General features: G+C 49.9%; 1 gene segment (V, D, J or C); it reads right to left on the reverse strand.

Annotated features, from left to right (window-relative positions):
• Positions 1–6,771: 6,771 nt before the first annotated feature.
• LOC116498311 lies at positions 6,772–8,017 on the reverse strand. The segment is given in 2 exon segments: positions 6,772–7,106; positions 7,969–8,017. Coding segments are annotated over 2 exon segments (384 nt in total).
• Positions 8,018–12,763: the final 4,746 nt, after the last annotated feature.

Consider the following 12,763-nt stretch of genomic DNA (forward strand, 5'->3'; position numbering starts at 1 on the left):
AATAACTGTAATAGGCAGCTGGAAACACAAAAGTTTCTTTCTCCTGAAGACATGGAAAGTCTCCAGTGTTTTGGGAGAAATGGTAATGGTATACCAGCTCTCCAAGAAGGTGAGCAGGCTGAGGAAGAAGTACGTTGGGATCCTCAAGTGCTGGGCACTCCCCCCAGCAACAAAGAGGAGATCATTCCCATCAGGATTAGGAGAAAGGTGGAGAATATAATGACCAAAAGGGTGATGTTCCAGCTGCAATTTTCTGTTGAGCCCAGGAGAACGAATTCAGTCCCAAAAGTCCTGATCTCCTTTGCCATGGCTCTAAGATTTCAGGAGATGATGTCAGAGTGAAGTTTTATGCTGCAATAAGAGCAGTAGTAAACATCCACAAAAAAGCCTTTTCCTAGCATAAGTGGCTTTTCTCACGGCCTCTCCTGATCACTGCCACTCTCATTCTCCCTCCACCTTTCCTCTCTACTTTACAATCTCCTTCTATATAGACAACCATACAAACATCTATCCATCCTTCTCCAGGTATACATCTACACACTTTTTTTCATGACCCTTCCAGAAGTCATCTACAAATTACAGTCTGTCAAGTCCAGATTCATTTTTTTTCCCTGTTTCTGCCTTCTTATCTCAAAGCAGTTTCCAATTACAAAGTAGGTCTGAAAAATTTGGAATATTTTATAGAAATTAATTGCCAAGGTTTCAAAGAGATTTTTAAGTTGATGGAAAGTGATGATAGAATTCCCCTGATTTCCTGTATACTATGGGGCTGTGGAGAAAGGTCTACTGCACTTCAGCTAAGCCTGAATAACGAGGACGGGCTGCTGCTGAGAAGTATCTCATGTGATGTTTCCTTCAGGATATGATGCCAAGGCCATATTGGGATGGTGTCCTAGATGTCACAGGACTCTTACAGTGTCAGTGATGCTTTGTTGAAGCCATTTTCCCCAGACCAAGTGTCACCACCTCCCTTATCCTCATCTCTCCAGGCATGCCCTACTCTCCCAGTAGCTGCAGAATCAGACAAAGGCCTCTCTGAAAATAAAGGCTATTTCATCCCCAGGGAGCCAGCTGAGACTCATGGAACTGTGTTTTTACCTGTTTCAGGATGGCCTCAGAGACAGATGAGTGCTGGGAGGCACTTGGCCAAAGCTTGGGACCCTCCACAGGCAGACCCAAGCACTCCAGTCCTGAACACATATCCTCAGATTACCGGGGGCTGAGGCTGAACCAGCACCTGGCACCACCACACAGACATGACACTATAGGTACTGGGACAGTCTGGACACATGCCTAGGATCAGGAGAATTACATACACATTGCACTAGCATATACCAAGAATATATACACATTTCACACACAGATCCATGGACACATGCAAACATGCATGTGCATGCATGCACACACAGTTCCATAGATGCCCTGAAAAATGCAGGTGCAGACACCGCATACACAGGAACACGAGGCCATGCATGTGTACACATGCAGACATCAGGTACATGTGCACACTCAGTGCCTCTGATGGGTTCACAAGGGCTCTGCTCCACATGCGTGTGCACACATTCCCGATGGGGTAGGGGCAGAGGCCAAAGGCAGCTGACAGAGGAGATGCTGGGGACCTTTCTGGCAGAGCAGGGCTGTGGCACTCTGAGCAGGACAAGGCTCCAGAGGAGAGGACAGCACAGTGGGGGGATGTGCAGGGACTGCCCAGAGAGAGGAGTCCAAGGAGGTCAACCCATTTCTCCAGAGGGCAGTTTTAGGAGGAAGAGAAGGGAAACCCCACAGTGCAGTCCACCTGCCTGGAAACCAGCCCTGTAGGGCTGTTGGAGGAAGTTGGATGGGAGGGAAAGAGGAAGACAGGAAGACATGGCACGTCCACATGCAGGGAAGCCCTCAGGTGACCAGGCAAGGATCGCAGGTCTGGGAGCAGCTGGGCCCCTTCCTGTTACTGCAGCCACATACAACTCCACCAAAGTGCCCCAGGCAAGCACCACTTGCCTGTGCTGGACCCATCTGGCACTTGAGCTGAGTCCTCTGCCACCACTGACTCAGTCCTGGCTCAAAAATCCTGGCTCAAAAAGCCTGTCCATCCCAGTACTCAGCAGAAGCTTCTAAAAGGGAATGGGTATGGCATAATCCAGGAAACAGCTCCACAGCCCACATCATTACATGTATGTGGGAGGTTTTCCATTCATCACAAACACCCAGAAAAGTATCACTTCTGTGGAGGCTACCTCTGGTCCTGGGGCAGTGCAAGGCCACCAGAAAAGCCAATCCTGCTCCTTGACCCCCTCATCTCCTTCTTCTTGGGAACCTAGTGTGTCTGAAGCCCTTTCACATGTACTTTTCAACTAATGCCAATGCCTGTTATGATGGGTCCTGGCGATGGTGGTCATGAGAGAGCGACTGGGAAAGGTGTGACTCAGACCATGTGGGACCTGGATGAGATGGATTGTCATCTAAGAGAGATGCAGGAGCCTTGTTGGTCCTGGCCACTCTTTTCGGATCATGTCTTGATGAAGACATTTTGCTCCCCACATGTCGCTGTGCTCTGCTTCCTCTCTGCCCTCTCTCCCAGCTGCACCTCCTGCCCCCTGACGTGTTCTGCTACGACCAGTGCCTGCCATGCTAGCCCAATCCCACTGGCCAGCAGTTGCAATGAGTCCTGTGTCAGGCAGTGACAGAACTCCATTGTCATCATCCAGCCCTCTCCTTTGATCGTGGCTCTGCCTGGGTCCATCCTCAGTTCTTACCCACAGAACACCATTGTGGGATCCTCCATCTCCACTGCTGATTGAAGCATCCTCAGCTGTGACAGAGTCCCCATCACCTTTGGGTGCTGTGACCTTTCTGGCATTTCCAACCACTACTATGGCAGAAGGTGCCCCCCCGCTAAAGGTACTGGTGACACACCACACGAGGACCCCTGGGAACCCAGAAGGTGATGACAGACTGAGGACAGAACTTCTGGCCAATGATGTCTGAGAGACTGAGCATCCAGTGTCCCCTCTCAAAAGGAAGGGAGATGGAAGTCTCTGAAAATATGGCCAAAGCCTATCTTCCATGTCTTTTACTCTTTCCACTATCTTCCCACTCTTCTGTTCTTCTGGGCCATAATGCCACCCATACCCATTCTGGGGGACCTGCTGGTCCCTCTCCCTCTGTAGGGAGGCAGATGGATGTCCTGTGGGATCTCTGCAATGGGTGATGGGCACAGATTTCTGGCACCTCCTGGTTCTGTTTGCACTGACAGCCTACTCTAGAAGTGACCCCATCTCCCTTGTCAGAGTCATTAACATTTTCTGCATCCAACCCTTTGCCTCCACATGAGCCTTTTCATGGTGGTCTCATGTTACCAAGGAAGAAAGGCATTGCCTTTCTTCATATTCTTATTATTATCTTATTCATATTCTTCATTTCTTTCTTCATATCCCCATTGGCAGGGGATATGGTGAGCATGGATTAGGGCCTTTCGTCCTTCCCAGAGTAATATGACAGTAAGGCAGATGAAAATGAGGCTCTTTCAGGCACTGCCCCTTAGAGATACAGTTGTGGACAAAGTCACAGAGAACTGTTTAAAGTACAAGAAAACAACGGATTATCTCCTATGCTTCTCCCCACTCAGGGATTCCCTGCTCCTTGTGGGCAGGGGGAATCTGAATCTTGCTGAAGTTGTGTGCCAGCACCATTATGTTCTCTTGACATACCCACTGAGGGAAGGTCCTTTCTACCAGAGCTCTGGGGAGAAGTCAGAGGACAAAGAAGCTTTTTGCATGGAACTTCCAGGCTCAGGTGAGTCTCTGTCCTGTTTCTTCCAGCCCTTGGTATGGAGAAGAGCCCATAGATCTGAATGGACCATGAGCTTTTTGAACAGAAAATGGCAAAAGCTGCCTTGTGCAGAGATGCATGGGGAGAAGATTTCCAGAGCAGAGGCTCTTTCTGCACCTTCTCCTTTGTCTTAAGCCACTGACTTTATAGTGAGGCACTATGCCTGTCCCTGTGAGGGGAGTTTCTGCAGCAGTTGTTCATGGAGGCATTTCCCTTGAGGAGCCTCTTCTGTGCTAAGGGAAGAAAGGACACACAAGCCCTTGGAGAAGAGAGCAGCACTACAGGCACCGTCGGTTCCAGGGGGACTGAGCAGGTACAGGACATATGGTACCAAGACTGCCAGTCTATAATCCCAGGCAAGAACAGGAGGGAAGGCACTGTTAATACAGAGGTGTCTAATGTCCCCAGAGACTCACTGGGGCTTTGATTCCAGGGGGTTGATTAGACCCCTGCTGAGACAAGCCTTACGGTCATCCTGACTTCACTTAGAGCACAGAGGAAAGAGGGCCCATTGCTACCCCCTGCTGGTAGCTGCCTGGGCTGAGCTTTTCTTTCTCTGGGTTGCTTTGCTTCTTGCTCTTTTGATGTCTGAGGACACCAAAACACTACATTCAGCATGGTTTGTGAGATGGAGGAAGCTTCATCAGCACAGCCATTTTTCTTCTGCCCAGTCTAAGCTTTTGCAGCCTGCAGGATGCCCGGCTTGACCCAAACATGCAATACCCTACTGCCGTGGGAGCTGGTCGCTATGACACTTCTCCCTGTGCAGCAGATGTGGATGATTTCCTCAGCTCCCCTGAAGAGACAGCAATGACCCCACCGGGTTGTAAGTCTTTATGTCTTTCTCTGCTTGCTTATTGTGATGAATATGGAGTGCTTTTGGGCCTTTGGCAATCAGGGTTGCTCTATGTGTTTTCTTTCCCTCAGGCATAGGCTTTGCACACGGGCTGGCTGAAGGTCTGGAGATAACCTGGTGGCTGGGATGCAAATCCAGTTCATTCACTGACTCATTAAAGAGAGAGAAGAACCCTGTAAATCCCTGTTAGAACTTCTAGCTGTCTCTAGGCCAGACTGTTGACGAAGGCTTGAAGCAAGCTGCTTAGTCATGGGCTGGCAGGAATTTGCTGAGAGCAAGCCCCTGCAGGGAGTCCTGATTCCAAGCAGGATCTGGCAGCCCTGGAAGAGGAAAAAAAATGCCTGCTGTGGATCAGGTCAGCCAGTCAGGGTCAGCCCTCTCTGCACAGTTTTGCTCCTTCTCAGGAAAGACGTTGTGCCTGTGTTTCTTCTTTTGCCTTTGTTGAGGGTAACTTCAGTATGTCTGCAAGTTCTCCAGTGCTCAGCTGTACTTCAAGGATGCTCAGGACCAGTTCCATAGCTGGCAGACATTTTTCCTGTCAGTACTTAACTGCCATCTGATGTCAGCACTTTCTCATTACAGACAGGTTACATCTGTAACAGCTCCCATCAGCAGGGTGCCTTGTTCTTGCTTGATTACAGCACTGTTTTCTTAGGATTCCACGTATGGCTCTGCTTGGTACAGCTTCGTCATGTCCAGAAGGAATCAACTATACAGGCAAGAGGGAGGATCCAAAGTGTGCTGGGGTAAACTATTTGTCTTTCCTGGTGTAAGAGGAATGAAGTCAGCTGCAGCTGCAAGAAAAAGTAACCAGTTTAACCCAGGTGAAGGTCTTGCCCTGCTACGGCTGAGATGTGAGGTAGACCATTGGAAAGAGTTCCAGGCAGATCTCTGACAAACATTTCTGTTTTGTTGGGATGGCCCATTGCCCTGGAATGGCTGTCCTGTGTTGCAACTCAATACAGGACTGGTAATTCCTGGGGACATAGGTTTCTTAATTGCCCTACTCTTTGTTGCTTGCTTTGAAAGTCAAACCACACTGTTAGAGGTAATTTAACCATTAGCTGAAGATCTTGGAAAGTATTCTTTGCAAGCAGAGAAAACTGTGGGTGGGTGCTGCTGCTGTGTTTGCACCAGGGAGCTGAGCTTCAATGAAACACCCACTAAGCTGAGCATCTGTCTGGCACAAGGGGGATCACTGGGCTGAACTTTTCTTTCTGGGTTGCTTTGCTTCTTGCTCTTGCAAGCAGACAGAAGACCTTCCTTGAGTCTGAGGACATCAAAACACCACATTAAGTATGGTTTGTAAGACAGAGGAGGCTTCATCAGCACAGCCATGTTTCTCCTGCCTGGTCTCAGCATTTGCAGCCTGCAGGACACCTGGCTTGTCTCAGACATGCAATCCCCTACTACCATGGGAGCTGGTCACTACGATACTGCTCCCTGTGCAGCAGATGTGGATGATAGATTTTGCCAGCTCTCTTGAAGAGACAGCAATGACCCCAGCATGTTGTAGGTCTTTATTTATATCTCAATATGATTGCTTACTGTGATGAACACGGAGAGCTCTTGAGCATTTGGCAATCAGGGATGTTCTATGTGTTTTGTTCAATCCCTCAGGCATAGGCCTTGCACATGGGCTGGCTGAAGGTCTGGAGATAACTTGGTGGCTGGGACGCAAAACCAGGTCATTTACTGATTCATTAAAGAGAGAGAAGAACCATGCAAATCTCTAATAGAACTTCTTCTAGGGGTCTCTGGGCTGGGATAGCTAGGGCTTGAAGCAAGCTACTTAGTCATGGACTGGCAGGAATTTACTCACCCTGGGGCTGAGAGGCTGAGAGCAACCACTGGGTAAGTCCTGGTTGCCAGAAGACTGCTTTACTCTGGGAGCCCAGGAAGGGAGAAAAACTGAGGTCCAGGTCATCCAGTCAGGGTCAGCCCTCTCTCCACAGCCACAGACACCAGCCACTTTGGGAAAGGGATCTGGCTGGCTGATCTTGGGGTGAACAGGGGAAGTAGTGCTGACAGGGGAGAACTGAGGGCCCCATCCCAAAGCTCTGCCTTGCACAGACATATCCCCTCCCTCAACGGTGTTGTTGCTCAGCCAAGGCAGCTCCCTGCACCAGGGTGTCACTCACAGCACAGAGGTACAAGGCGCTGTCAGAGAGCTCGACTTCTTTCAGCCGCAGAACACTGGATTTCTGTGAAGTGTTCAGCTCCATGGTAAAACGGCCGTTCTGCTTGGTGCCTGCTATTGCTTGATTTGAAATCAGCTGAGGGGCTTGTCCCTTCTTCTGCTGGTACCAGAGCAAACTATAAAAGTTGGAGCTCTGGTACGTGCAATTGGTCTGGAAGGTGTTTCTCTGCTCCACGGAGACTTGTCCTTCTTCCTGGGTGACAGACACCTGTCCCATGGTTTCTGGAAGAAACAGAAGGTCAATAGCTCTGCAGGGAAGCCTCCAGGCCACCAAACAGGAGTTGATTCAGACCTGTGGGGGATAAAGCTCCTGTCCTTTGCTGGGCAGAAAGATCCCAAGGCCTGGGCACAGCAAGGTGGTTTGGGGGCAGAGCTCCCTGGACAGAGTGGACCCTGAGGAGAGCTGTGCTATTTAGCTGCTCCTCCTGCCTGCTCTCCTTCTGCCCAGAGGACCAGGGCACTGTCTGTCACCCACATACACAACACCCTCCAGCAGGTTGAGGGGCCTATGCAGCTTCTTGGAAAAGGTTCAACCTGCTTCCTCATCCCAGTCATCCTTGGGGGCTCCAAGGCCCATTAGTACACACAAAGCTGAGGTGAGTGGTGTCAGGAGGGAGCCTTGGCTGTGCTGACAAGTGGGAGGACATTGGAGGACATGGCAGGAACACATCAGGCAGAAGACAGACTGGACACACTGGTAATGTTCAAGAGAGAAGAGCTTAATTGTCCCTGTATCCACTTGGACAGGATCTTGCTTCTTTCCATAGGAAAGGAAGAAATGTGGGACTGCAGAGACTGCTGCAATCTCCTCTGGTTACAGTAGGTGGAATAGAGGAGAAAGGCAGAGAGAAATGGACTGAAAGGATGAGAAAAACAGGAGATGGGATTCAGGACTCTCCTCTCTGTCTTTTCTTTTCATTTCCAAGAATAACAGCATCTTGAGAGAAGTGGTGCAGAGTCAAAAATGGGAGGAAAACAGCATTTCCCTGTGAATCAAGATATGTTCCCCACATAAATGAGGTAATGCTGATGAGAGCTTCCTGGGGAAAGAAGATTTATGCCTTGATTAAAAGCCAGCACTTACCCAGCAGTTGCCCCAGGAAAGCAGTGAGGATGAGATACCCACGCTGCATGCTGAGACCGACCTTCCTGTTTGCTGCGGGAGAGAGAGTCAGAAAAGCACCTCCCAGCCCCAAGAGAACAGAGCTGCCGGAAATGACTCTGCTGGGGGAACAAGGGGAGATGCAGCAATGAGAAGTGATTTGTTCTGACTGTGCCCAAAATGCTCCTTGGGGTTTCTCCCCATTCCAGCAGGAGCAACCATTGAGGATTTTCACAATGAGTAGCCCTGGGAGCGGGGGGGGGCACATCAAGGAAAGAGGCTGTTCTCATCTCCTTTCCTAATGGGGTCCTCACCTCCCCAGCTACAACTGCCTTCTCTTCTGCACACGCCCTGTTTGGCAACGGCAGATGTCAGGGGAGTTTTCCCCACTGAGCTTGTGGCATCTATCTCTGGCATCCTCAGCGCCATGGGGATGTTCCTATTTCCCCTGAGACAAGAGGACACCCCAGGTTCTCTCCCACATCCCCATAAAGAAGGGAGGAACCATGCTGTGCAGCAGCCCAGTGTCTCTGTCTGTGTCCTGTTCTGGCAGGATAACCTAGCTTTTGCAAGAGGAACCTGGCTCTAATGGGGTGTGAGGTACTAAAAGCCCAGAGGGGACAAGGACAACCAATTCTGTAGGGGTGGGCAGTCAGCAGGGAAAAGGATATGGGATCAGTGGGTCTCCTGCACTCACACTGATAGGCCACAGGGGGCACCCACCCAGGGCTACATCCGTGGCAGTCTTGGTTTCCCTGATGCTTGGGCCCCCTCTATCACCACCACTAACACCTTGTCAGGCTTGGCAACTATTGGGATCATTGCGCTGTCTTCCCCCATACCTCAGCATATCATGAAGGTGGAGGACTCAGACACCCACAGGAATGACACTCCAAACCCTGCAGACCCCAACTGTTCCTTTCAAACCCTCCAGGCAGTGTGAATATTCTTTCTCCAAAAAATGATGTACTGCATAGAGCAATGAATCCACTTTCCTGCCTGTTGTGGCTCAAAACAGAAGGAGATTGTTCATGGATAAGTTTGGGATCTGCATGGTAGCTCGCCTGAGTAGTCACAGAGCTCTGCTGTTCTGTAGAGTGGAGCTCTGTACAGGGGCTCTGGCCTTGTCCTGTTCTGGTGGTATAACCTAGCGTTTGCAAGAGAAACCCAGCTCCAGCAGGGTGTGGGATGCCACAATCCCAGAAGGGACAAGGACAACCTCTTCCATAGGGCAAGGGGTGGGGAGTCAGCAGGGAAAAGGATGTGTGATCAGTGGGTCACCTCCACACATTCTGATGTACCACAGGAGGCACCCACTTGTGGTGGTTTTACTCAGGTGGGCAAATGAGCTCCAGTACAACCACTCTCTCACTCCTGCTCTTCAAAGGGAAAGGGGGAAAAATACAATGAAAAGGGCTCAAGGGTTGAGATAAGGACAGGGATATCACTCAATAATTGTCATGACAGCCAAAACAGTCTCAGCATATGGGGATTATAGAAATTTATTGACTATTGCTAACAAGCTAGAGACGTGAGAAACAAATAAAACAAATAAAAATGCCTTCCCCCTATCCACCCTCATCCACCTCCTCCCCCTGAGCAAGGCAGGGGAAAGGGGAAATAGGGGCTGTGGTCAGTCAATAACACTTTCACCTCTGCCACTCCTTCATGGTCACTCTATTCTTCTGCTCCAAAATGGGGTCCCACCAATATGATGCAGTCCTTCCTGAACTGATCCTGCATGGGCTTCCCACAGGCAGCAGCTCTTCAAAAACCTCTCCAATATGGGTCTGTACCACAAGGTTCCATCCATCAGGAGCGCACTGCACCAACATCAGCAGCAGCTCCTGCCAGATCACCTTCTCCTGTTTGAGCTCCTCTCCACAGGCAACAGGTCCGGCCTGGAGTCTACTCCAGCGGGGGTTCTCCACAGGCCACAGCCTCCTTAGGTCAGATCCACCTGCTCCACTGTGGTCTCCTCCCTGGGCTACAGTGTGGAAACCTGCTCCACCATGGTGCACCATGGGCTGCAGGCAAACAACATGCTCCACCATGGTCCTCCCCACAGGCTGCAGGGGATATTCAGCTCTGGCACATGGAGCACCTACTGCCCTCCTTCTTCACTGACTTTGGTGTCTGCAGGGCCATTTTACACTCCTCACTCTCCCAGCTGCTGTTGTGTTAAAGTTTTTTTGTTTGTTTGTTTGTTTGTTTGTTTGTTTTCTTCTTCTATTTTTTACATCTGCCAAGCCATCACTTATTGGCTTGGCTTGGCTTTGCTTTGGGCAGTGGCTGGTCACTTTGGAGCAGGCTGAACCTGGCCCTTCTCTAACATGGGGCAGCTTCTGGACTCTTCTAACAGAAGCCATCCGTGCAGCACTCTGCTACCAAAACCTTGCCACACAAACCCCCCTACACTACCCAAGGCCACAGCCCTGACAGTCTTTGCTTCCCTGATGCTGTGGCCCCATCTATCACCGTCCCTAAAACCTTGTCTGGCTTGGCTGCACCCAACTCCATCTTGCTGTCTTCCCCCACACCTCCCTCAGCACATCGTGAAAGTGGAGGACTCAAATATACAAAGGAATTGCATGCTGAGCCCTGAAGACCCTGACTGTTCCTTTCAAACCCTCCAAGCAGTGTCAACATTCTCTCTGTCTCCAAAATATGTACTGCACAGAGCAGTGAATCAACTTTCCTGCCTGTTGTGGCTCGAAACAGAAGATTGTTCATGGAGAAGTTTGGGATCTGCATGGCAGCTCACCTGAGTAGGCACAGAGCTCTGCTGTGCTGTACAGAGCTGTGCTATACATATCCTTTGGAATGTGGCAAGGAGCTTGTGGCTAGTCTGTAGGAGCGAAGCAGGATGTTGTCATATAAATGGACTTTGCCTCAACAGCAGCATTTATGAATAGAGTTGTTCATTTCTAAGAAAAATCCCAGAAGAGCTCCGAAGATGACAATGACAATGAATCTCAGCATGAGCAGGATGTGCAGTGTGTGCCTTTGTGGGAAACCACTGGGTACCCTGACTTGTGCAACTCTGAAATAAACAGTCTCTTGACCTTTTGTGTAGTTTGGCTCATTGCAGTCCGGGTAACAAATCTGGACATTTTACCTGGTTGCGTCCCCTCCCAACTTCTTCTGCACCTCCAGTCTTGTTGTTGGGATGGTGGCATGAGAAATTGAAAAGCCCTTGACTGAATGTAAGCACTGCTCTGCAGAAGCTAAAACATCTGTATCTTTGGCAACTAATTCCCTTTTCAACCTTCTGTTTTCTTCCTCTAAACTTCCAGCCCATTCCTTCTTAATTTTCCACACTGCAGCTGACAACCAACACCTTCCTTCCTTTTCCCTTTCCTTACCTTACAAATCTTGCTATGTAGTTAGTTAATTCCCTGCAGCATTTGGATGGTGGCTTATTGACCTTAGCCTTTCCTGCTTTGGATAATGCCATCCATCGTCCCCCTGTACTCAGCTCTGGTGAGGCTGCACCTCGAGTACTGTGTTCAGTTTTGGGCCCCTCGCTACAAGAAGGACATCGAGGTGCTTGAGCGGGTGCAGAGAAGGGCGACGAAGCTGGTGAGGGGCCTGGAGAACAAGTCCTACGAGGGAGCTGGGCTTGTTCAGCCTGGAGAAGAGGAGGCTCAGGGGCGACCTTATCGCTCTCTATGGGTACCTCAAGGGAGGCTGTAGCGAGGTGGGGGTTGGCCTGTTCTCCCACGTGCCTGGTGACAGGACGAGGGGGAATGGGTTTAAGTTGAGCCAGGGGAGTTTTAGGCTAGATGTTAGGAAGAACTTCTTCACTGAAAGGGTTGTGAGGCACTGGAACAGGCTGCCCAGGGAAGTGGTGGAGTCACCATCCCTGGAAGTCTTCAAAAGACGTTTAGATGTAGAGCTTAGGGATATGGTTTAGTGGAGGGCTGTTAGCGTTAGGTTGGAGGTTGGACTCGATGACCTTGAGGTCTCTTCCAACCTAGAAAATTCTGTGATTCTGTGATTCTGTGATTTCCAAGAAAATGCTTCCACAGTGTGGCCCATTTGTCAAGGGAAGCATTCATTATTCTAATACAATGATCCTGCTGACTACTCACAATTCTGTCACCCAACACTACAGAACACAGGCAGGTTCTTTCTACAGTTTCTAGCGTTTATCACAGAGTAGAGTTGCACTACATTTTTAGGAGGCTCAGTTACATAAGATTTAGTCACCAGGACAGACCCTCTGCAGATCACCTATCACCATGTGATAAACTCACAGCTTGGAAACAGGCTTTACATAAATGAACACTAGTCGCTCACTCAGTCCTCAGAGGAAAAAGACAATGGTGGATACATCCGTGACCAGCAGGGATCACAGGCTTTGCCTTCCAACAACAGTCCTGCACTAAGTCCCACTTAGGAATTGCTGCTGCCTGATTTTATAGACAGGGCTTGCTGTGTTGTTATTCTTCCTTACTCCCAAACAGGTGTCACCATCTCCTGCCAACCCAGAACCTGGGTATTGATAACACTGATGGGTTTAATCCCCCAGTCAATAGCTGCTCCCCACACCCTTGTGGTGACTCAGCACGGAGGGCTTGATAACACCAATGCCCTTTCTCACCTCAACAATGTCTGTCTCCACACACTGGGGCCAGTGAAGAGGAGAGACAAGGAGGCAGGGGTGCACATTAACAGCCTCCTTCCACATGATGGATATTTGCCTTACTGTTGGTTATGCTAACCACACTGCCAGGCATCAGGAGCAGGGGCTGCCACTCACACCTGGCTCACC

Source organism: Aythya fuligula, chromosome 24 (genome assembly GCF_009819795.1).
Source record: "Aythya fuligula isolate bAytFul2 chromosome 24, bAytFul2.pri, whole genome shotgun sequence".
Lineage (NCBI taxonomy): Eukaryota > Metazoa > Chordata > Aves > Anseriformes > Anatidae > Aythya > Aythya fuligula.